Consider the following 27,091-nt stretch of genomic DNA (forward strand, 5'->3'; position numbering starts at 1 on the left):
GTTTGAGTTCTGTTTTCTTCCGCTTTTTAACTTCCTTACTTAAGGCAGAGAGGTGTTCATAGTTAATTTGCACATATTTTGCACAGGTTTGAAATAACACCTCAGGACAGCACTAAGAAGCCTATGCAATTAAATTGCTAATTTTGCTTATCATATTGCTAATAATCCAATTGCTAATCATAATTTCAAAACTAGCTAATGCATTAAGCTTCCATAGTTGGTCATTAGTAACTTGAGCAGCACTTGGTCTAGGATATGCCATTACAGAACTTTTCAATTCTAGATGAGCGGTTACATACACACCCCACCAAGAAAAAAAAAAAATTAAATGCTACAATTTTACTTTAAAAAAAAAAATCAAATACCAAAGAAAGGATTCTGCCAACCCTAGTCCTGTCTCACCCAGTGTAGAACAAACAAAAAAATCATCTATGTTTTCACATCTTGGGTATCTGAGAACTTCATATCTATTTATTTATGCAGGTGACTAAATAGCTGCCTTCATTTTTCAAATATCCTTAAACAGAAGCATTTGTTCAAGAACATAAAGTTAAATAGCTGCATAGCTTTTGTCACTGCAAAACATTTATGTCCAACTCTTAACAACTACAGTATCACACAATTGTATGCTCTTCCTCAAAAGCGCAATCAATATGTAGCCCAAATTTCTATACAACCCAAAGGAATTGAGATATAAGAAAACACATTCTAAAAAGCACACAACTCCTAGTCAGCGCTGTGAGACATTCTTACATTCCCATGGAAAGACAACAGTACAAGGAGCCACATGCTCCCTCGAGGCCACACACAACTGAACTGTTGGACAAAGAGCAAGTTCTGGTCCCCATCACTTGTACATACACATAGATCATGGGAATTCATTTTCTCTGGGTCACTTGGCTACACAGCTGTGCGCATCATTTGTTTTTAGAACACAAATGTCTGCCTTTAAGTGAATGACAAATTACTGCATGATTAAAAAAAAAATCCAGAGAAGACAAAAACATCTGTACTGCTAGTATGGTATGCTTGAGAGAATAAGCTAACAACGTATGCAAAGCTCCTGTTTCACTGAACAGTACAAGGGTATCTTACAAGTACAAATTTTGCCAAATTAAAAACTTCAGATGGGTGACTATCATAATCAGATCACTCCCAGAAGGAGTCCAAAAACTATGTTGCAGAAGCCCCATCACATTATGACATTCTTGTCTCTCTCTCTTGCTGACATATGACTAGAACTTATGCTAACTTCCTGCATTTTTCTAAGGGAAATAAATTTATTTTATCATCTACTTAAAAGAGAGATTAACAGCAGCTATCAAAATTACCTACTGGATCAAAAAAGTATTTCCACTCCTGGATTTCTACTCAGTTTTAAAATGTAGCCTGCATACATGAGGACTTCTTTAACAATTTCTGTAGAACTGGGGAATGAATGTGCATGGAAAACAGATGTAGTCATGTAACTGCAGCTACCATAACATGTAAGTGGCTTTTTGTTGAAAGTGCTTAGACAGCCACACATTAGGTTTGCTAGACAAACTTGGTCTAGTATTGTCTCAAACATACAGACAGGGATCAGGAACTAGGCTATGGCTTTATGTGTCACTTCAGATATGTACAGAGGACCAAACAAGCTGTGACTTACTGCTAGGAGACACCAGAATTCACCTGTCAGATTAGGGCTTACAGTAGGTAAAGATGGGGGAAACGGACTGCGTGATTCTGGGTGCCTCCACCCTCCTCCTCCTCTTCATAAGGTCCACCAACCTTTCACCATCTTCTATATCTAAGGATCAGCCACTAGCTACACAACCTCACTGGATCCCACTGCTAATCATGGTATGAATTACTAAGACCACACCTTCTAACTACTCACCAACAGCCTGGCTGAATCTGCTTTCTAAACAAAAAAGAAAATTAACATGGCTAAATAATGGTTACATAATGGCTAAATAATAAAACACGTTGCACCAGTGCACTATTTCTGTGTGTGCAGTCACATGGTTTCTCAAGCTCACTGTAATTTTTAGTCTCATAGTTCTATTTTCTGCATATTTGCTGATGTGAAACAACTGGGTTGAACGGGGGATACATCTGTCACAGTAACATTGAAGAGTCTGTGAAACATTTTTTTAGACTGTAAGTTTACATATGATCCAGCAGCCTTTAAAAATATTCTACACCATTAGCTTTCTGGGGTCAAAGGTGGCTAATAAGAATACCAGGTGGTTGTCAAAAGCAAAGAATCATAACAATGACATAAGCTTCTGAGAAAACTGCAAGACAAATTTCACAGCTAGGCCGAGCTATCATCTCTCTGTCTTTTTACTGGTGTTTTTTAGTCCCAGTTACACGGCTGCATAACTTTATCACAGCTGATGCTAAGTGATGCAGCTAAGTGACTGGTGAAGCATCATTTAGGTTGGAAAAGACCCATAAGATCATCAACTGTACACCTAACACTGCCAAGACCTCACCTTCTTCATTGCAGGGGTGAAACCACTGCTTCAGTTTGTCCATTCCTGTTCATTTTTTTTTTTTTTTTTTTTTTTTAATAAGAAGGAGAAAGGAAGTCGTCCCCACATGCTCATAGTGGGCAAACCCACAACATCCCACTGGGTAACACTGGCTAGACATCCCAACTTTCCATGCTTCTTAAGTGAGGGGGCTGGAAGTGAACAAGAACACAAACTTAAACCAGAACGAACAATCTTCCTCCTCTTCTTGAGCTTACGTGAAGCTCCATGCTGTGGTCAGTGACAGTTGTCACCAGATTCCTGAAGAAGAATATGTATATTGAGCGTAGTGGTTTGTGTACTTGGAATTCAAGACACTTAGCTTTCTTTAGAAGCTGTGTTAAATTAATTCTGATTGCGCACTTTCCTTAACGTTTGGCATTATTATTTCTACTGTTGGCAACTGCCAACAGCGACAACGTATACAACATTGTTACCTGAAAATATGCAGAACTTGTAAGATTAAGCTCTAGGAAACAAAGGAAAATGCTTGAACCCAGACACTGTCAGTGAGTATACATATAAAAGTATGTGTAAGCATATGTAAATCAACATAACAAGTCAAGTGAGTAAACAGTGACTCTAGTAGTATTTAGAATTAGATCTTTTCACCTGCAAAACATAGTCTTGCTTATATGCCAGAAACAAATATGGATGGATGAATGGATTGCTTGATTTCATCAGCACAAAGACAGACAATTCCATATATTTACCCATACTAAGGCTTGGTATTTTTATGTCTGGTCTTCTAACCAGAATTTAAGATTAGTCTGAGTTAGTAGCAGGAGAGCCCAGTCTCAAGATGTACAGTAGAACTTGTTTATGATACTAGCCTGAAGTTTTTTGGCTTTTTTAAACATGTAAGTACATTGTAAAACTGAAGACAGTAGAAACTGAAACAAGCTGGCTGTTTGCCAAGATAGAGCAGACCCTTTCCTACATTTTGGAAGAGGTACATACAAGCTTAGTTGCCAAAGGATCCAGCACCAGAGGCACTATGAAAAACATGCTCCTTGTGGGTTTTTTTTAATCTTTTTATTTATTTTTATTAATGATGACCTTTTCATGTCAAAACAGAAGCTTGATTAGTGAAAGAATTCATCAGAATTTATCAGCTCCCTGTGTTTAATTTCTTCTTGACTTAATTCCCAGGATATCAGTTATTTTTCTGTTAATTATATGGTCAAAGAGGACCCCATGGAAGCAATAAGCAGCAGGAACTATATAAACAGAAGACCGGATCTTTATTGCAAATGTGTTTCCTGGAGGAAAGGAGTAAATCAGTGCAGATAACATAGTACAGAAGCAGGAAAAAAGTTTTAAAAAAAAAAAAAAAAAAAAAAAGAATCACATGTTCTAAAACAATCTGTCCAAAAGATTTCTCACTGGAACATAAGTAGCTCTTCAAAACCAGTGCCTTGCTGAGGAATTTACATACTTGCCAAGGTTTAAGTTACTAATCAAAAGCAACAGCTATTTGCTCTGTGGCTGAAAAGTTGCGATAATTGCTCAAAAATTTAACAAACAAACAAACCACAATCATTTTAGGGTGCAATACAACCTCCACAGTGAGAACTGTCTGTGTGAGTGCATGACTGACACAAGAACTCCAGAATACATCCCCCTTCATTAGAAGTTTTAAGAAAAATAATACTGGCAGTATAATTAAGAGGCCTTCAGAGTACTGGACCAGTTCAAATAATGCTTAATGCTTTTCAAATCCACCACTTAACAAGGTCACATCAGGGTAATTCCACGGCATGTCTCCTGATAACCACACTTCTGGCCTGTTGAAGAACACCATGCGTTTATATGAACAGCTAGAATTTATAATTTATCTTTAATGGCGACAGGGCATGACTACTTAAAAGTTATACGCATCTTCCAGAACTCTTGGTTTACCCTAAAACATTACCTACCCTTATTTGATGAACTGCTGCTACAGACACTAAGACATCCCGTAACTGACAAATATGTTTTCAAATAAATTAGCTTCTGGCCCCAGAAAAGGTTCTCCCTCCAAAGAAATTACATATCTCTACATGTAATATGGTATACTCTCAAGTACATCCAATATAACTCAATCTGTACTACAGAACTCATTCTGTTTCAACAAAAAGACTACTCCTGGTTAATTCCTACAACTGTTTAGTACAGACAAGAAACAAATTCAAGATTTTGAGACTTCTTCCTCCTATCCCACCCCTGTGGAAAATGTAGAAAGAAGCAGATTAGTGAGACCTTAATTCTTCAAAAATACATCCATTAATTGATATTGGCATACAGTTACATCCCAGTTTTAAATCTAAAGTTATTTCAATTTTAAATCTAAAGTTATTTTATCAGCATTTATGTTAAAAAATAATGGAACGTGCTCCAATAGGTATCCCCTGAGAGCATCTCACCTCTGGTACTTTTGAATGGATAGTTTTCTAGTGTACACAAATAATGTGGCAACGTAAGCATGATTTAGAAAATAGCTCAAACACCAGGAGTGTAGCTTGTTTAACCTAATACAACCAGTTCTCTCAACTGCAAAAATTTATAATAGTAACAAGTAATGATCCAAAATAACAGCACTATTGCCCTTTAAAGAAGTTGCCATTTCAAATGTGCTACCATCTGAACAACAAGATTGAAATGTTTTTTGGAACATTATATTATAGACATATTTTTCCTTAGGGATTACGACGACTTGTTACATAAGCCTAAACAGCTCCTGCAACATCCTTCTCTCACAGAACTTCAGTGAAATGTAGATAAGCGATGGTAAATAATAGAAAAGTCATTCTGAGTATCAAAATTCATTAAAACTATAAATCTGGAAGATGAATTTATAATTCAGCATAAAGTAAAATCAATATTAAAACAATATTAAGTTTATGCTGTAAAGCCTTCAAGAGTGAAGATTCTTTCATGAGCAAAGCATATCTGCTTTCCCTTACAGGTCTGCGTAACTGACTCGCCATCACCGCCTTCTCACTTTCTTATCAGACTCTTCATTCCTCTACCATGCAGGCATCAGCAGCATGGACTGGCTTCAAATCTGATTCATGGTCAGGAGTCTTACTGCAGGGAAGCTAACTCTGCACTTGAATACAAATACTAAGAGACTGACAACATTCTACTAACCAGTGTAAACTGCTATGCTAAAATCGCTCTACCAAAATAGTTCTGGTTTTGAGGACTTATCCCCAAAATTTTTCTATAAAAACACATGTAATATTACAGAAACATCACTTTAACCTTTACCCACATACTTTCATGAGTTGTTCCAGATTCAGCTCCTTCTGCCTAAGAGAAACTTACTTATATTTCTTAAATAACAACCTAGGCTACCCTACAGCATACTACAGATCTACCATGCGGGTTGGACAGATGATCTTCAAAGGTCCCTTCCAACCCAAACAATGCTACGCTTCTAGGATTTCCCTGAAGAGAAGAGTAAACTGGTGGAAACCAAAAGCAGAAAAGTAATTTGACTTCCTTCCTAAAGAGAGAAAGCATACTTGGATATAGTGCTTAGAGGCATAAAAACTATCAAATTAATTTTAAAAACAAAATTAAAGGCAACATCATTCTAGTCGGCATTGAGGAACAGTAGAACAGTACACTGAGTGGAATAGGGACAGAGAAATGCTTTAAAAGACCTTATGAGAATAAACAAAAAACTGCTTAAGCCTATCGAACCAAAATTTAAAGGGGCTATAAGTGAACTCCTAAAAAAAACCAAACCAAAACAAAAAGTTAGGAGAAGGAAAGGTCAGACATCGGCAAGGGGAGAAAGCCACCTGGCCATTTCCAGATGACATGACTAAGTGGACACAACTTGAACTGGCAGGGTTTAACAGGCACTGGGGAAACAATCCACAACCCCCTCAGTAAACCACCTTTGACCTGAATATAGGAAAAGGATTTTCTATTTGTATAATCCAAGGAACCATAAAGAGATAAAAATAACCACATTCTGTTTGTCCTACTGAATAGGGAATTAAAATAACTGGCAACATTTTGTTTTAAGTCATGAACTAGAGGTAGATTCACCAGGTCACAATTGGAAAAGGAGAACTGCCAGTCCTTGATAAGCATGGCAATTACCATTCTTTTATATACAGAACTACTCTAAGGGAGTACAGCTTCCTTGCACAGCAATAATAGCATATCCTTTGATTTATACAGTAGTCCTCCAGCAATACAACCAACATCCTGTTTTCATCTCAAAGTACAGCTGGGCTGTCTACAGGCTTTATTTATCAGAGTTCCTATAACTGACTGCTTTCTCATTATGAGAAACAGCACCCTCCAATTTAGCAGCATTTTATCTTCCTGGTTCTTTCCTTCTGAAAATTCTAATATGGCACCTACCTAATCTATAGAGTATATTGATGTGTACTAAGTGCTCTGAAACAATGTGACTTAAGTTTATATATATTAACTAAAAAAAACAAACCAGTAACACACTTCTCCCACCCAGGAAGTCATGTAAAACATGAAGAAAATTCAGAGGAGAAGGATTTTCTTACTTTATGGCTTTCAGAAGAAAGGACAGAAATACTGCTTGAATGATCTAAGCTGTAAGATCTTATAAAGCCCTTAAAACACACACGCACAAATTCCTAAGATCTGAAACCATGTCTGTAAGTTCTCCCCAGATTTAGAAGTTTTCCCTGAATATAACAGACACTCTCTCTAAAATGCCTAAAAGAATATATGTATAAAAAATTTTGATTAGACACCTCTCAGATTAAGTCTTTAATAATTCTGTACCCTGTGTCATCACAACAGTCAGAAATCCAGTATTTTCCACATTCCTACCCATGAAAGTAACCAGCCAAATAGCATTTTGAATGACTTACATGCTCATACTCTGTAACCATGCAGTAATTCATGAACATGCCATTCACATGTTGTCATGCTTTAGAAATAGAAAGACTAAGAGCGCTTAACTGTTAACCACTGTACTTGCTCACAACAGTTTTAGAAGAAAATGTTGCTTGTTGCATACATTAAAACACTAAAAATGAGGAATGTTTTGCTAGTTATATATACAAGACAACCACATTTTTTACTGATTTATCTTCAAGCAAGTGGTAAGCACATGCCAGCAGAATGTCAGTGGAAACAAAAAGGCAATTACTAATACCAATATAGGGCAAACTTCTTTATTAGAAACTAATGACCCTGATTCAAGAGCACTAGAGAACCTTGGATTTGTCTACAAATGGTCAAAAAAGGCCTGGGGTGGGTTGGGTGGTGGGGGTCAAGAATCAGCAAAATTACCACCAACGCAGCTACAGCAATAGAAGCTTCAGCAACAAGGTGTACAGATCAGAACATCACCCAGACCAGAGCTTCTACTCTTGTGCTTAGTGGTAGATCAGAGACAAGCTGGAGGTAGTTCATTTGCTAAACCCTCTCCAAAACTTGTCATGATTTCCCCAAACTTAACTGCAGTACATCAATGTTTCACAGAATGTTGTAATAAAAGTAAAGTTAACATGCTGAAAACCAGAGCAGTCAGTCAATCTGGAAAAAAAGTTCATGGGCAGCTATTTACACAGATGATAAAAGCAGAACGAGACACAAACAAGAGAGTGCTAAAATTCAGCTGCAAACTGAAATTGAAAAGTTCACCCTCACTGTGCCAGTAACCTAAATCCCATCGACCTCTCCTAAGTGCCACATTTTCTCTCTCCCAGTAAGAGCTGGGTTTCGAACACTGCCCAAAGGAGGAACTCCATGGAAAGAACTCTGGCTTCATATTGGAGAAGAGATTCAAGTTCTGGCTAATGGCAATCCAGCTGTTCTTTTGACACACATAGAATGATGACAACCAGAATTTTTGGAATTTTTATTACATGGATATAAAGTCACTACCATAGCACTGCTAGCTTAAAGCAAAAGGCTCTCTTTGGATCCAGAAATTCAAAGCTGACAGTTCAACATCATCCCCAAACTGTGAATATAGGCAAGGAAGGAGGGCCTAAAGCAACAAAAGCCTTTCCTAACCTTAAAAAAGAGAAAAAGAAATTACTTTTTGTGATTACAAACAGCTTATCGCTGACTTCTTCTAACTGAAGAAAAGGACATAAACAGGCTGCAACAAACTTACTCCACCAGCAGCAAACCTACTCAGTTCAGAACGAGACATTGAAACTTCCTTTCACCTAGATTGTCCATAAGGGAGGGAGATAGGTATGCAATCTCTGTTAATTATACAACTACTATCAAAAAACCCAAACAAAGCCAAAAAAACCAAATGGGAGGGAAAACAGTGAATCTTCATATCCAGCACCAGATCTCTGAATAAATCGGTCTTTCTCATAGTCACCAAACCACTTCTTTTTCACTGCCACTTAAGTATTTAACTGAAAATATTTGTTAATCAAAGCCACAGATAAACACAATGGTATGTAATACTGGTACAGCTACATCAGTTTGGGGATATGATTCACTTTTACAGATGGATCTCTTTTTACTGTCAGAAGCCAAGAATTTTTTAATGGGTTGAGCTTAATGACTGAATTTTTATGATTTCAACAAATGCTATGCCACGTTTAGCTACCCCTTCCTATCTTTGAGAAAGTATCACATGCTCTTTTACAAGCAGACTAGAGATCTTTCTACCACATTAAGCATTTATTCACATGATACCACAAACTGACTCAAGGAAACACTTACTCTCAGTGTATGACTGAGATGTGAAACGTGATGTGACAGGATGCAGGAAAGGCCAATAACTGTAGACAGAGTTTTCCAGTTCTCACTGGTTATTTATTTTATTTCTAAATGAAAGTTAAAACCTCATAATATGATTACTTCTAATCTTGGAGCTTTTGTTTACATGTAACAGAAGAACTCTTTACATACTCAACCATTTTTCCTTTCTGAGAGTATGTTGTTGGCAGATGAACTGCATGCTTCTCAATTAATCAGGCTAGAATTTTGCAAGGGTATTTCTATCTTAAGTTGCTAAAGTTCTTCCAAGTGGCTCTAACAAACATTTGTTTACAAAATAAATGATTCACTGGGCACTTGATTTCCTACTACAGATCTCTGCACCTTTAATAGGAAGAGGCAGCATCAACTTGTCAAGAGTATATATAGACAGATTTCATTCAGGAAACATGAAAGAAAATCCAGTTGTTCTTCTCTAGTGGAGACTGCATGCAGGACATCTGTCTCTTCTGCAGAGGGGCAGAACTTTGACACCATACAGATCTTTCCATGAGACTACTCAGTCAGGGTACCAAGTAATTTTAAAATCTCCATCTACAGTCAACACATACAAAATACTGCTTAGCATTGTATAGGATGAAATTTCAGCATTTATGTTATGTGTCATTATTTCCAAATATTCTCAGTTCTACCATAAAATACATTCTGGATTAAGTGCTAGAAAGCAGTCTTCAAAAAAAAAAACAAACCCATAAACCCATTAGCTGGCAGGCTTTACATATTGCAGCTACAGAATCCAGGAAAATTTTTTGGTAAGTAAAAGCAGGGGAGAACAAAAAAAAAAAAAAAAAAAAAACAAAACACAAAAACACCACAGAAGCCTATAAGCAGTATGTTAAGGAACACCATCAGAAAGAAAAAATAAGAACTGATCAATTTGTTTGAATATTTCTAAAACTATCATAGTAAAAAACCTCCATGTTTTTCCCAAAATAAATCATTGTCTATTTTAAGGCTTCAGTTAACATTTACAATTCATTGTGTTTCCCTCCTCCTCCTTTTTTGAGATTTACAGATAAAGAGGCATTACAGCAGTGTATTTTGGGAGGAAGACTGGAAAGTTTGTAAGAATGTTTGGGCAGTGAAAATACAAGAACAGTCAAAGAAAGATACTTAGAAATAAGACAGAGATTCCAACAGTTCAGACAGTGATGTCAGATCCTCACTACTTTTCCAAAATAAGCTGCTTCAGATTCTCTCCAATCCCGCTCACTACTGCCAATCAGCTCTGAAGGAGTGCTTATAAAATGCTTAGGTTTTCCATACCTTCTAGATTTTCACCTTGCTTTTCTATAAAAGTGAACGAGCATTGCCTGGCATGTTGAGACTATCTCAATGATACCTATGGGTGAGGGGGGAATATGTGCCCTACACTGCAGAAGAATAATCAAAACAAAACCCCAAAGTTACCTAGATTTCAAAATCCTCTGATCCCTGTACATATCACTTAGAAGAAAAACAGACCTCTCTCCCCACCCTCCCAAAAACCCAACCAATCAACCAAAAAGAAACAAAAGAGAAGCATTAAGGAGCTGAAGGAGTAAGGACACATCTGACCCAGTTCCTTTTCTTTCTGACCCAGTGCATTTTCTACCACAAATGTCCTGATAACCTGTCATGCAGACATCAAATTAAATATATCTAATTTTGAGGAAGGACAGCACAGTATAAGTTGTAAGTAAACTCTGACTTAGTTGAAAGGAGAAAAATAATAAAATAAATCCTATTTCATGTCTCTAGCTGTCACTGCTGCCTTAAGATCTCAGCTGCAAGTCCTGCAATGTCCAAGGCACTACTCAACTGTAGGTAAGTGAGCAGACTAGCACAGCAAGTGCAAAGACAGCCCATGACCCCTCTTTAAAGTGTGAATGCGAAGGGGCCTGGGAAGCCCTTCTCCCCTTAAAACACTGTAGCAAATATAGTCTCCATGCCCATGTAAGTACAAGGGAGCAAGAAGCATTAAGCTAGGTAAAATGTGATACATAATATTTAAACACAAAGACACATTTATAAAAAGAAGAATCTACAGTTTCAGGGTGAAGTCAGGGGAAGAGAAATCAGATACAGGCAGAACGGGTCACAGAAAAAAAACCAACAGCCCCAAACCAAACCAACAGATGGAAGGACCAAGCTGAAGGGCCAGGTTGTTTTTAAATCTCAAAATTTAAAAGAACACACAAAACCAGAATCCAAAACGCTAAAGCAGAAGGAGTCTATGGAAGAATTTAAGGACAGGGTCATACACTGCAAAATAGTTTAATGTAATAGGAGGAAGGAATCTCCTCCCCTCATAAAGGAAGAAAAAAACCCTAGGTGTTGTCTTCAAGAGTATCTGCCACCAATAAAAGCAGATGGGGAAAGACCACTTTCACTTCCAAATGTTAAAAACCACAACAGTTACGGTGCCTTAGGAATTGTTACAATTCTTCAAAGTTCCTAAGCATGATCTACGAGAAAGGCTTTTTGAAAAGAAGTACTAGCACATTGAAGTTTAAGATTCAGCAAAACAGGACTTTCTCCAAGTAGTGAGTATTTTAAAAACTGAATGAGGTAAAAATAGCTCAAGGAGGGCGCCAAGGATGGAATTAGTGAGGCTGCTCTGTAGTGTGGGTGGAAGGAAAGGATCAAAATTGCAGGCAAAGGGAAATGAGAGACCATGAATCAGAGACCAGCAGAGGATACAGAAACGTTTGTCTGGAGACCTCATAGAGTAGATGAAGAAAGCAATAACTCTTAAGAAATGAAAGCCTGTGAACGTAGGGACAACTTTCAACACACAGCAGTATCTAATTTTGAGGAATTAAAGCTTCTGAATTTAAAAAAAAAACAAATAAAAATTGTCAAAGCCCAGATTTCTGTCATGGCTTGAATTTCTCATTTTACACAAACTCATGAAAACCATCAGAAATTCCACCTACTACACGATCGTCATCAACTAACACCTTGTTTGTCTTGCAAACTAAAGAATCAAAAAAACCATCCAACCATGCAAACAGTTTCTATGCTCTCAAAGCCAGAATGGTTTCATATTTAATTCTGCATAACATGCATTTTTAATGAAAAGAACAAAAGGTTTAAGTCCACAGCTACTAGTGAAGAAATATGTACTTCATTTTTGCCTGAAGGTGTTACAACCCAGCATGATGAGTTGTAAACATTTGTTTTCTCAACTTTGTTAATAACAGACGTTTTGGCTCCTACTTTTTTTTCCAGATCCAGAGACAAAACATTGCTCCTCTCAAGTAAAAAATGCTTTCAACGTTGCTGTCACAAGAACAGTTAAACAATAGATACCTCAGTAGATTGTCTTGTACCTGCAGTATTACATCCAATTTTGTCAATGTAGTTTGACAGTACAGAAGAACTGTACTAGGTTTTACAAAAGTCAAGAGCAATACAATGATACTTAAACACATGATAAAATAGTAAATGACAAAACGCAAACTTGATGCACTGTATTCTTCCCTATTGCCCTTCTAATCACCTTGATAGCTACACATGCAAAGCATCTAGGCAATAGTAACACAAAGTTTCCACTGCTACCCTACTGATGGTCCCATATCCTTGAACATTCTTATTTAACTCACTTTATTCAGCAAGGCTCCCAGCACAACAAACTGGGGGTGGGGGGCAAGGTCGGCGACAGACACAACATTTTGCAAAAAGAACAGAAAAAGGAGTCCCTCCAGACAACTTTATCAATAATATGTTTGCGTTATAGGGACAACTGAAGAAGATGCTTATGCCTTTCCCGTAGCAAAACACTTGCAATTTACCTGCTAAAACACAGAGCCTTAGTTTTTGGAAGAAAATGCATCTGAAGGTCTGACATGAAAGCCAGGTAAAATACCAAAAGGGAAAATTAATTCCCAACAGGAAACCAAGGCCCATGAAAAAATCCAAGATTTTTAAAACAATAAATCAATATTCAGGGATATCAAGTTGAAAAGGGATTTGATTTTAAAGAAAAATATTTATGTGTCTAATGCTGTTATTTTGAGATAGACTGGTGTGGGGTTTTTTTGTTTGGTTGGGTTTTGGTTTTTTTTTTTAATTAAGACAGTATCACTTTGTAGGAGAGATGTAGGGCAAAGAACAAAAACTGTACCATTGTTGGTATTTCAGAAAAGTTCAAGCTCACATTTCTTGTTTAGGATAGAGCAACTGTTTGCATTGTTTGGGAAGGAAGAGAGGTTTGTTTGTTTGTCTATTTTTAAATAAGATTGATCTATGTTTTCAAAATCAAGTAGCTATATTTCCAGAACAGAAATGAAATTCAAAGAAGTGTGCAGAAAGGATTTTTGAAATACAACTAAGAAAGGACAGCTTGGAAGCTATTTCTTCAATGGAAACCTCTGTAGAACTAAAGCTTCCAACAAAACCATGCTTTCTCACACAAGAAAGCTTATGCCTAGCTAAAAATATTCATGTGCTCTATTTTCTTTAACTGAAAATAGCAATCCTGACAACCCTAGTCTCGTAGCACAGTCGACATATATGCAAGCTCCCCAGGGAGACATTTAATACATAGATTAGGGATCAGTCCTCTAACCACCTACAGCACTTCGATCATTTGCAATCACCAAAAGATACACATAAACATACATGCCCCTTCTGAACGTCCTAGCAAATAAAAAACAAATCCAGGAACTCCCAATTCTGTAAAGATTCCCATGGCATTCCACTTCTGACACATAAAAAAAATGTTTCTTAAACTATGAAAAAAATGCACTTCTGTCCACTAGTCCATCACCATGCAGATTTCAAGTCAGAATGCATCTACTGGAACTCCAGTTAGTAAATGTTTTAAGTTTACTTTCATATAGAGAGTTGCATTTTTAATTGTGGGACCTTACCTTAGGAGAGAGTTCAGGTGAAACCTCAAGTTTTCAATTGCTTGCTACAGCTCAAAACAGCAGGGGTGGTTTTCCCCCTTGAACTCTCCGTTGTCGCATACTGCACAGAGTTTCCTCTTCATTGTGCTAATGCTGAGCATGGCCACAGAACTCTACAGGAGTCTAGGAGCCAACATCTCAGCTTCTTGTCATCCTCTAATGCCCTGACGTCAACTCTCTGAGTTTCAGAACAGTACACAGTGACAGCAAATACAGTAAAGAGCAACTCTTTCTCAAACAGTAGGCAGCTACGTGAACTTAAGTCAGAGTAGCAGGTCAGCTGTTGGGGAAGCAAGTGACAGCCAGGTGAAAAGAAAAGAAAGCACGCAATCAGATCTGTTTTAACTTGCAAGCAGCCATAAAAGAGAACACCTGGCATTCCTTGTATCCACTAAAATTAAGAGAGCAGCTCATTATACTGACTTGTTAACTTCTAGAGAAAAAAACCCACAACTTAGTTGAGCAGGCTAATGTTATTACAACTCCAATGGCTGGATGGATAATTTGGCATCTGCTGCTCTCCAGCATACGTAAAACTACAACAGTGGCAGCTAAAAACAACTGCAGTCAAGCTAGAAAAACTTGTATGCTTAGAAACTTTCTTCCAACCTACAGTCAAGAAAGTCAGAAGCAGTACGGGACTTCACAAAGGGAGACCTAGTTAAATATTGCCAGATTACAGGAGAAACCATTTACTTGTTACTTTAAAAAATTCCTAGTGAGTTCATTTATCTGTCAGATGACAGGAATCCTGTAAAGACCTTCAGTTTCCTCTGGAATCTAAGCTTTTGGTCCCCTACAAGGGGCTCAGCTCTTCTTCTACCCAACACAGATGCATCTACTCAATATAAACAGTGATCTTCAGGTTTACATAAACACTGCAATCTCCTTTAAAGTTCACCAAAAAAAAAAAAAAATCCAGTAACAATAGAAAGAAAAGAACCTACCCTAATGTAATGCTGAAACCCACCTTTTAGACTCAAACACTTTTTCCCCTCACATGCTTCTGATACCTCACTAACTATCTCTCACTTTTCCTTTTCACAGGATACCATCACACTTGAACAAAGCTTTGAAATAACTCTGCTGATTTCTCTATTTGTGTACTACCCTCCCACGCATTTTTTCACCCTAGTATCCACATTCCTCAACTGCCTAATGTTTCCTTGATCTCATTCCCACAGCAACACACTCCAACAGTGAACGCTACCAGTGACTACTCTATAGGCACCCTGCTATGACTTCAGACTTGACAAAATTTGAGTAATCAAACCAGCTTTTAAATACAACATTCAGTTTATGGCACCACTGTGTCATGCAACTACTTGACATTGCCTTGGTTAAGGCAGATACATTAAAAAGAACAACATAATCACCTCAAGAAGTATTAAGTGTATGTTCAGAACTCAGCTGGCAAATTACGCCCTGGAATGATGAGCATTCAAGTGGCTCCTGATGGGCATGCACCCACAAAGCAGCTAATTCCCCGTTTCAAACATCCAGCAAACTCTATGGTCAAACTCTCAAAGTTCTTTCCATTTTGTTATTGCTCAATTAGTTGATCTTCATCAGTCATGGGGCTGAGAAAAAATGAGCTAACTATTTATCTTGAAGTCCTCAGTCTAAGAGATAAAGCACATCTAAGATTGGACTACTTACTACACCCATGCCAGACTAACTTCTGACCCTAGATAGCGTTACCATTGAGTAGCACAAGCACAAAAGGACTTGCATTTCTTCATAAATACGTCTATACAATAATGTAGTATACAGAGCAATAGCAACAGCTAATTCATTGCAAGATAAATATGTAGTTTCAGCCCTCACCTAAATCTCACCAAACTGAGCAAATTCAGACACACACCCCCACCCCTAGTCTGCTGCTGTGGCTTGGCAATAGAATGCTTGGTTTGAAGCTATTGCTACACTTTCTGTCCCATCCCACACTCCACAACAGGGAGGACTTTCATTCATACTTGGAACAAACCTGTGGCTATGTTGTGAACTGACTCAACCGACAATGTGAAAGAGAGGAAGAGAGCTCAAATCAGTATTCTAAGCTTGATGCCAGACACTTCTCAACACTGAGCCACAGCTGATATCTCCAGAGATCAGTAATCTGATTGAAATGATTTGATAAAAACTCAACGGTTACACACACAAGAGAAAAGCTAATTTTCTTGTTCTTTCTGAAAACATCTCTCACCTCCTGAGACAGCCCTAACCATGGGAAAAAGACTTTTCTCCTGTTCTTATTAAACTTTTCAAATACATTCATTAGGCCGAGCAACAAGGGAATGGGAGCACGAAGACACACGTGAGGAGTGTTTCTGGCAGTAAGCTAACCAAAGCTCAGTTTGGCTCTGCCAGCCCTGGCCCCCCACCCCAATACAACCATCTCTATCTTCAGCCCCTGGAGAGCAGCTGTATCTCCTAAGCATGTTCATTAGACACACAAACAGAAAATGACAAAACAAGGGGGTTTTGCTTATGTAAAGCAGGTCAGAAGCTGCTGTTTTGAAAGTAAGCATATAGCTTTAAATATGATTTAAGGGAACAAATGAAATAAAGTAAAATTATCAGAAACTGATTAGAATTGAATTAAAGGTGGACCTCAATATGCATTCTAATATTTCAAAGGAAATCAACCTCCCATTTACCAAAATCCACTTTCACTCCAATATTTTAACAGCATATTAACTTACAATACAGTTCTTCATGGTAAAAGCCTGTGTCAACTAGCGAAATCTACTTCGTAATGTAAAAATTAATTTACTCCAGGGTACAGGATCGCTATCCAGCAACAGCAGGAAAACTGTATTCAAAAGGTGGGATACCAACCACAACCACTTTTTAAGTATTAAAACACACATTTTCCTATCATCCCATAACACAGCCAATGTATAAAGTCAATTCAGCTCTGTGATGAACAGAAGCAGACTGCGTCAACTGGCCTGGCAGGAGAACACTGTCATGAGTGCTGTTCAAACTCAGGGCAGGATAGATGAGCTATAAAACGCCTTAAAAGTCAGTCCAGCCAAGTTTCTTCTGCTACCAGAAGAAACTATGTGTCATGTCCAGCCAGTTACCGGGCACACCTCCTATTCACCATATTCCAAAAAATTCCAGCCAGTTACTGGGCACACCTTCTATTTGCCACATTAAAAAAAAAAAAAAAAATTCCAGCAGAGGCTGTTTTTTAAAAGTCTTTACTGATTTACCTTGATTGTACAGTGAGAATAACACTAGCATATTCTTCCCCAAATTCAAGCAAACATTTTTAACCACAACCAGTTTTAATAAACAATTTTTCAATAGGAAAGCATAATCCTGCATGCAAAAAAATTGTCTTCCAGGATATAATTGCAGGATCCTTTCCCAGAGCTTGTCCCCATAGAACTGATAACAAAATTCTATATTGAAGAGCCACCGATGATTAAGTTACATAGAAGTTCCAAGGCTAAATAAACACCAGTGCTTGAAAACTCACAAAACACCTCTAACAGCTCCAGCCTTCTTGGCAGTTAGCACAAATAGACTTTCTAAGCTGTGAAGAGTTATCAGTAATTACACCACATAACTTCAAACAGTGATTTAAGAACACATTTACTGGTAAACAGTTTTCAGCTGTGGATTAACAACATTCTCCACCTGGCTAAACAAGTTAAGAAGAAATATAATGCAGTATCACATCATTTGGTAATATATTTAAAGAAAATTGCTAATTCAACCGAAATTCTTCCCAGATTGCACAATTTTTCCTATCGTCTCAGAGAGAGAACCACAGTACTACTTACTACTCAAAAACGTATCTGTGGATCATTTTCAGCAAACTGGGAGTTGCCGTTTTTGCTGGTATATCCAGATTTTTTTTCCTCAAATCCAGCATTTGGATAAGCAAATGAGACCATCTTCAGGAAATAATTAAGACTGCCAATAAAGAACTCTTGTTGTAACAAGAAAGGAATGGTAAACTGATTTCCTAAGTACCAAATTATATGGTAACAGCTGATAAAAGGCCTGAAAATATATCTGCAGGGCTAACGCAAATGAGCACTGCTGTTAGCTACATGTTTTTCAAAACTGAGATGTGAATGCTGACAGATGCTTGAAGTCACATTAAGGGAACAGACCACTTTTCCTGACTTATCTGTCAAGCAGCAGCCAAAATTCAGTATAAGCAACAGCTTTATGGCAGGCGACAGGCCTAGAGAAACCGTCAGAATAACCAAAATTTTAATTGTGCCTTTTTGCTTGTTTTCATGTTCCGGTCCACAAGTGAAACTGAGGACCTCCAAGACATACTGATTTAGTCACTTCCTAACCTGGTATCATGCTCTATTAGCCTACGCTCAGTCTTTTCAACTGTGCTTACGTATCCAAAGTCTTAAAAATTCAGTAATTATCTATACTGGAATTATACCTTCTACGTTGATTAACAATATAAACTTCATTTCTCAATGGCCATACATAAATGTGGAATTGCCACAAGGCCCTAAGCAAATAAATACCCCTCCTCTGTGAGTCTTCCATATTCACCACAGCCATGACTTCAAACCGATCTGATTGCTACTGCAAATACTACAGTAAATTACCATCAACTGTAGCTGTTTATCCTGTATTCACTTGGTCAGAAATCCAATTAATCCATTTTTGCATATAATATGGAAGCTTCAAGAAAGTCTTGCTGTTAAAAAATACACTCGCCATGTATTTTGTCCCTTCTATTTACAGATAACTCCAGCAGTCTTGTCAGTATTTTGAATCCCTCAAGTTCCTACTGAAGTGATTGAGTGAAATGATTTTCTTCAAACGTAGCCGACTACTTAACGGAAAGTCCTCCTCCTGATCTGTAACTTTTTTACAGTAGTTTTACTTAGATTTAAAAATACGTTCTTTAAAGTTACGTTTTCCAACAGATTATAAGCAATTCGTCAGAGGAGCTTAACACGTAAAAACAAACCAACCAACCCTTTTACCTCTCCCAACAGATGCTGCTTGTTTGGCTTTCTTTTTTTTTTTTTCTCTTTCAATGCGGGCAGTTACCACAGCACTGAGAAGCGCCCAGCTCTTCCACACACACAGAGCTTGCACCTTACAGACGGTCAGGCTGGTAAATTCTGCGCTCCAGAGATTGCCGAGAGGAGCCGATCCCCGACAGGTACTGCACTGGCGGCTGCCGGCAGTACTGCAGCCCGGCAGAGGCGGCCGGACGGCGGCGGCAGGCAGGTCGCGGCTCGTCGCTGAGGAAATGCCCCCGGCCAGGGGCGAGGGCTGGCGCCGCAGCCCGCACACGCACGCCGCTGCTCAGCCAGGCACCGCCGAGGAGGGCGCCGGCGACCCGGCGGGCCTGTCCCGCAGCCAGCGTCCCGCCGGAGAGCCCGTTCTCAGCCAGGGGAACCAGCCGAGATGCCGTCGGGGCGCGGGAGACGGCACTCTGCCCGCCCGTTCCCGCCGCGCCGGCAGCCGTTTAACGGTCGCGCTGCTCCATCTGCCTCCGCCTCCCCGCTCGCGGCTCGGCTCGGCTCGGCCCGGCCGGGGCGCCGCGGTCCCGCGCGGAGCTTCCGCCCCGCGCCCTCCGCCGCCGCAGCCAGGGGCGCGCCCTCGCCCCCCGCCGCTGGGGAGCCGCCTCTCGCCCCCGGTCGCCTCCCAAACGCCGCACCCTGCAGCCGGACGCGCGCAACGCCGGCCTCCTCGCCCCGAGCGGCCCCCTCGCACCGCACCTCACCCGCCCTCGCTCGCTCGCTCACGGCCCGGCACGACCGCGGCTCCCCGCCGGCTGCCCCCGCTGGGGCCGGGGGGGCGCCCGGGCCTCCCACCCGGGCGGTGAGCTGTGCTTACCCCGAGGGCGGCGGGGCGGCCGCCTGCTGAGCGCGACCGTCCATGCCGGCGGCTGAGTGAGCGCAGGTCGGCTCTCGGGGGCAGGGCGGGCGCAGCCGCTGGGACCCGCCCGCACAGCGCCGCGGCTCCCCGCCTCACCTGCTCGGGGCGGGCCGAGGAAGACGGCCCCGCTCCGCCGCCCCCAGCGCCGCCTCGCCCCCGAGCCCAGGCATTCTCCGCTGTTTACGGCGCCTGCCCGGGGCGGCGGCCGCGGCCCCGCACGCGGCCCCGCTGGGCTGCCTGCGCCGGGGCGGCCGCTCGCTAAACCACACCTTGGGCGGAGGGGGGGAAGAAAAAAACCACAACAGCGAAAAAAACTTCGCGGCGAGAAACTTGAAACGCGGAACCTTCCCTGCCCCGGCACCCGCGGAGAAACAGAGACTCCCTGTTCCCGTCCCGGCTCCTCCCTCCCTCCCTCCCTCCCTTCTCGCCGCCCGCCCGCCTCCACGCACCCGGCTCTCCCTCCAGTGGCGGCCCGACGCCCGGCCGGTGCGGGGACTCGGCTCGGCCGCGGCCGCGGGCTGTCAGCGGCCGGCGGGGGCAGGGCCGCTCCTCTCGGCTGGAATTTTCCTCTCCCCGAGCAAAGCGTCTCGGCGGCCGCTCCGGGCGCGGTCCTTCCCCATTCCAGCCACCAGGGCGCAGGGCGAAATCCCTACAGGTGGGGAGAGCCGGGCGAGGAGCCCGGGGGCAGGGGCGGCGGTCAGCCCCCGCGGTGGGATCCAGCGCCCGCAGGCAAACTGTTCCGCTCGGGGATCAAAGCTAGGCCGCCCTGCGCTCGCCGTCGAGCGCGCCGGGGACTTGTCCCGCGTGTGTGCGCTGAAGTTTCCGTGCAGTTGTCCCCCGCACCCCTAGGCTCGCCCCCCACCCCTCATCCCTGGCCGCCGGCGGGCGGCCTCGGCCTCGGCCCCGGCCCCGGGGGTTGGGGGCGGGCAGCGGGCCGCGGGCCGCGGGCCGCGGCCGCCGAGCCGGCTGGAGCGGGTGAAGCAGAGCGTGACCTCCCCACGTCACGGGAAACTAACTACCGATGTTAAGAATGGTTTCAGCTAGACCTTCAGTTTGCTCTCTGAGCGTGACGGCGCTTCAGCCTTGTCTGTGTGACAAGCTGCTCCTCCGCAGTACCTAGTGAGCAGATCGGGCAGTACGCGCTACTTGCCCGCCCCAGCACAGAGCACCTTTCCAGCCGTGCTGTGGGATCAGGAGACGGTATTGCACGGTAAAATACAACTCTCTATGCAGGTAATATTTTGTCCAGTGCTTAACAGGAGTTGAAAAACAGCCAAAGACAACACCTTTTTTTCTTTCCATAGGGAAAAAGTAGAACATCGCATTCTAGTATAAATGTCCTTTTTCTGACTAGTTCTACGATTATGTATCTGGAAAAAATATTGTAAGTGACCATTCTGTGTTAATAGTATTCATAATATGGACATTGTCTGGTATAATACTGTATATAGTATAATACAGATCTTGTACTTTAATAACATTTTGCTTCTCCCTGTACACCCTTCTCATTTGTACTGTGCTTCAATAACGATTTTCTTGTGCTTTGATTTTCTGCTTCTTCAATGGAGATTAAATAACCCCGAAGCTGCCTGTTTTGACAGACCCTAGCGGTTGTTCACACCCTGAATAACCACATGCCATTATCAGGCACGCCCTGTTAATCTGTGTGCGTTTCTTAAACCAAAAGATAGATAGATTTTCCATGCTCCAGTTTTCAAAGAGACGGTGTTCAAGGAATTGATCGATAAGAATCTCAAGAACAATCCCACCAAAGACCTTATGTAAGTCTCTAACCCTTTTTCTCTTTTGACAGTCCACTTTCTTTTCTCACACTCCTCAAACTGTTTGGCCACTTCCTAGGTTAGGATGAAGGTTGACAAATAATTCTTTTGTATGTTGACTGTTCCTGCAGTCAGGGCAGGGTAACATTCTGCATTCAGACCGTAGCCTCAGTTTAAGTACAAAAGAACTTCGTGTTTCCAACCAGCTACTTCTTGGGCAAAACCATTAAGTGACTGCATCTTCTAAATGGTAATGAAACTCCCATGTTGCAAAGGTGTGAGACGATTCAACACTATAGTGCTGTTTCAACTGAACTGAAGACCATTCTAGCTGATTGTATATGTTAGAATAATTATGTAAGTTGGTGTGATGCTGTCATCCCTTCTAAAAAACTTTGCTGGACCACCAACAGATAAGGTACTGTTGTACCATTCTCTTCAAAATCTCATTTGAAAATCACTATATACTGTGGTTTAATTCTTTTGGCAAGTACTAATGCCATGAAGATTGCAATCTACTGAATAGCTCACATGGGCTAATAATAGAAACTCAGCAATGCCAGGGAGAGAAGTGACATCAGGGAAATAACCTAAAAAATTTGTTAGTGGTGGCAATTTCCAACGGAGACTGGGGAATTATCTAAAAAAGCAGTTCACAGAATAATGCCAATCTCACTTAAAAGGGGAGAAGTTATGCTTATCTTCTTACACTACTACTTCTCTTATTCAAATCTCGGTTGTTAACAGGTCTGAAATGCTGATCACTGGAAACACTATAAGCTCTAAACTTGAGTGCCTGCAGGCCACGTTCTGCAGTGACAGTTTTATGATGACTAGATTTAAAATAGTGGTTTTATGAGATACTGGGTATGCCATTTGTCCTAGGGACCTCCGTTTCTAAAAACAAATTCTAGACTCCTAGAGCACTTTGGTTTTTAACAATAGAAAATCAGTTCTGTGTTCGAGTTTTGTAAGTTGTTGACAGAGTCAAACTCTCTTTTTTGATTTTTCTATTTTTAAAAAGTTCACAACTTTGTCCTGAACTCAAAATGTTGCTCATATAAAGCACATGTAACTCTCATACACAATAAACAGAAGGCTGCAAGAGGGAATACCAAGTAAATGGGCTATTAATACACTATTCATGTCTCTCCTATTGAATAGTTGAAAGAACATTTAAAGAAAAGTTCCACAGCTTTTTTAAGCTGATCTGTGAAGATATCATTGTAGCAGTTAATGAAGTGGCAGGTTATTAATTTCACAGTTGCAATAATGTCATCCTTTCTCTACGGTTTGAGATAAAACAAGCTTTTAGCTGGAGGCATTAATCCATGTGACAAACCGCCACCTGCTGCACTCAGTGAATGTACTTGGTGTCATTGTATATACAATAGAAATGTTTGCAGATTAATACCCAGTTCTGTTAGCATAACCTTCAAGTTATGCTTGTAGCGAGAACTGTTAATTCCAATTGCTATTTGAAGGAGAATCTCCTGTCTCAGGTAGAGACGTGGAGTTCCAGGCAGCTCACTAAGTATGGGTTTTTCATACAAGTTAAATTACTAAAAACAAAGTCCTGCCTGTTCTGAAAAAACAGTAACATCCCATAGCATTTTTCGTAACAGTCAGGAGTTGTCCTAGATGGCTTTGGGAAAATCTCCATGCGTCCACCCACACGGTAGCATAGTGCTGGTGGTTGCTCTCCTCTGTTCAAGAGGTTGCCAGAAATGTGGAATACAAATATTCTGGGATGAAAGATGCTATAGAAATGTACTAGACCGTATGATTTTCAAACAGGTATGCCCATTATTGCCTGTGGTGAAAGCTATTACAAGTGTTAAACAGACTACAGGAGTCTTACGATATTTTTCACTGTTGTAAAGGCCTGTTTACAGGGTCTTTCTTTTAAAATTTGTTCATATATAACAGCGTATTAGTGGCCTTTCATGATTTAAGGATGTAACCTGAATGTTCTCTTAATGTAGTTTTGTACACAGAAAATCATACTGTATCACACAGTAGTTGTTTTGAATAATAGTGTGCAAAGTAGGTATGAAATAGAATATTGAACTGAAGGATGTTTTCCTTGTTAAATTAATTTTATGACGCATAATTAAAATACATTAGAAAGTTGATCTGTTTTATTCTGCCAGTATAGCAGATATGGTAAAAACCAGGTTTCTACCCTTATAGTATAAAGATAAAACAAGTAATTATTTTATGACTTGCTTTTGTTTAAATGAAAACTAAATCTGTATGTAATTTCATTCTACAGAGCAGGCAATCAGCTTACATCGCATCCTGTTGAACAGTTGCCTTTTCTGTGTTTGCATTCCAGCATGTGGGTGAGGTTTTGGGAAACATGCACACACATGCATATAGCCACTGAAAGTATTGCTGTAGGCACAGGGACAGGTTTTTGTGCCCATCTAAGCTGTGCGCTTCATTGAGGAACACTATAGACATCTCTTCTATAAATATACAAGAGGAATAGTAAGCATTTTATTAACACCTTTTTCCTAAAGAGTTTGGGGAGCATTTCTAAATAGTAAAATGTTACCACCATAAAGAAGTTAAAATTATGATTTCTATTTCTCATGTTAAATAACCTTGGTGCCTGGAGATTACGCAATTTGCTAAAATCACAGCTGGTTAACAGCACAAATGGATAGCACTACTTTATATCACGAGTTGTATTCTCTACTCTCATCAGCAGATGATCTTAAAGAAAACTGGATGACAATAATAAAAGGCATCTGCCTGGGTGGATGCCATATTTTTAAGTCCATGGAAAAGTATAAAACTGCTTTTAAAATGAGTAGGCTCAAAATTTGCATCAGAGATTTACCACGTAGGGCACTGATACATGGATTTGATAAACATCTGAGCATAAAGACATCCTATGCAATCTGTTGATGGATTTATATTCAGGTTATGGTAGGGCTACTGTTTTTTGGGTTTTTTTTAAATAGAATAGAATAGAATAGGAATAGTTCAGTTGAGAGGGACCTACAATGATCATCTAGTCCAACTGCCTGACCACTTGGCTAGTTGATTGTTGAAGTGCAATGGAATATATAAAAGAATGATTTATCTCTTCTTACACAAGGAAAAAGTAGAAAATAGATCAAGTTAGGACTGTCGTATCAATGTGACCTAAAGCAATATTAGAATTGCCCTACAGCTGGGTTTGTACTGGTGTACTGCTTTGCAATGGAGTCCAATTACAGTAACTAAAGCACCACAGACTCCGCTAACCTAAACAGGATTACACAGATAGTACCATTTAGTCTTTGTGTTTAATGTTATATTTCAGTAATTTATATGTAGGTCATATCTATGCTGGCCATCTACACAAAGACAGGTTTCACCCTGAGAAGGAGACGGATCATGTTATTCTAAATTGTAAGCAATGCAGTTGTCTGTTTAATGCTTTGGCCTGATAGATGAACTATGAATAAGACTACAAAAAGGTACCCCATATACTGTCAGATACAGGAGTCAGTAATTTTTGCCTTTTATAGAGGGTTTTCCCAACAGTTGCTACTACATATAGTAGTAAATGCAGGGTCAGATCAAAAAATATTTTCTTTCATTAATACTGTCCCAAATATATTTTGCTCCTAATGGGTACGTTACAGGCATTTACTTTCTTAGAGATACATTGTCCTTTTGGGTCACATTTAAGATTAGCATGATGCATTCCCATTGCTACCATTATGTTTTCACTCTACTAGTGTTTTATTTTTGCCTTTGGATCATCAAGGTGAATGTTTTACCACATTACATGTCATGATTTGTAAGTTTGTTTGTTGAACAGTATTTTGGGGAATGCATTAAATAACAATTAGCAAGGCATTCATGTGGGATGACTTTGCACTTGGGTAATATTAGAAAGCTTCAGATGATGCGGAGTAGTGAGTGATTTAAGATATAGAATCACATATGCCTTGACGTATCCTGTTACAATGTTAATTATTTTTTAAAACAGCTTTGTCTAGTGCTTTCAAATCATGTTAACCACAGTAGTTGCAATGAAGGATAGATAAGAATTCATTTAAATGTTAATTTTACCTAGGGTTTACAAGAAACTACAAGTTCACTACATTGCTATCATGCAGTAAATTTATAGATTATGTATGTTTATATATAACTAGGAAAGTACGCTGTGCAAAAATCCTCAACACTTAAGTCTGTAAAGTCTAAACACTAAAAAATGTTTATGAAGAAAAACACCTTTGGAAAAAAACACATTCATAATATTTGTTCAAGTGATTAGTAATGCATTAACTTATATCTCACTGTATCATACAAATAACACTACAAGAAACATAATCTCCTTTTTCTACTAGAAAAACACACTTAGATCCAAAAGAGATTTGGGAATTTCTTCAACAGAGATACAGAAAGCATAGCAATAGCTAAGTTATCAGTAAAGGAGTTATCTTAGGTCCTGAGAGCTATATTGCTATGGTTGTACTGTATCATGAAAGCAAGATATATTAGCCCAGGAGAAGCTTTATGCTGCACAAATTTGTATCTCTTGGTGCATTAGCTAGCTCACTCAGAACTAGGCCAAGTAACTTTACAGGGCTCATGCTTTCTGGACCTCCTCTGAGGCACTACATACATTTAGGTGGAATCTAGTGCCATATGTTAAGATGCTTTTGAAGCATGTACAGGGAGTTAAATACTTAACTTGGATATTATGAACTGCATGCTCTGATTAGATAACTGAATAAAAGGCAAGGAGAGAGGGAAAAGGCACTCCTCGTCTGGAACGCTAACAAGAAAGAGACGCTGCTCTGTGTACAGCATGCTTATTCAGATATGCTTTAGGGACCTATTGCTGGAATGGACCCCACAACAGAGCTCCCAAGGGAGCTCACGTCTGTTTTAAACACAAGATGGTACTGAGATGTTCAGCACAGACAAATCCAAGATAATTCTGGTCACATGTGTGCATACAGTGAATTCTAGGGTCCTGGAGAAATCTATTTGTTGAAAAAAAGGCTCATCCCACCTTCAAATGGTGGGAGTTTCAAGAATACAACACTGCACCGAGTTCTATTTAAGTCACACTGTAGGCACATCTGCTGCTTCATAGATCCAGAAATTATTAGTGCTTTAAGCTTTTGGAGAGCTGGATTTTTTTTCCAATAAACGTTTGACTAAAAGTCATGAACAGATACTTACATAAAGGTTTCAGTCAGAGCACCTGGCAGAGTTTACCAACTGTGATAATTCCCACAACCTTTTCAAACACATTTTC

The 27,091-nt window shown here is 40.1% G+C and overlaps 1 protein-coding gene across 5 annotated transcripts in view; it reads right to left on the bottom strand.

Annotated features, from left to right (window-relative positions):
• COBLL1 (cordon-bleu WH2 repeat protein like 1) overlaps positions 1 to 20,404 on the bottom strand; it is a 96,482-nt gene extending 76,078 nt beyond the window's left edge. For 2 of the 5 annotated variants that reach the window (XM_069781265.1, XM_069781264.1), the window contains exon 1: positions 19,997 to 20,404. In XM_069781265.1, coding sequence (XP_069637366.1) covers positions 19,997 to 20,040 — 44 coding nt within the window. In that variant the 5' untranslated portion in view covers positions 20,041 to 20,404. Of the gene's footprint in view, positions 1 to 14,116; positions 14,215 to 18,862; positions 19,019 to 19,996 lie in introns of those variants that run through there. The other 3 variants (XM_069781262.1, XM_069781268.1, XM_069781269.1) reach the window with 3 other exon arrangements.
• Between the last annotated feature and the right edge of the window lie 6,687 nt (positions 20,405 to 27,091).

Source organism: Haliaeetus albicilla, chromosome 4, assembly GCF_947461875.1.
Source record: "Haliaeetus albicilla chromosome 4, bHalAlb1.1, whole genome shotgun sequence".
Taxonomy (NCBI): domain Eukaryota; kingdom Metazoa; phylum Chordata; class Aves; order Accipitriformes; family Accipitridae; genus Haliaeetus; species Haliaeetus albicilla.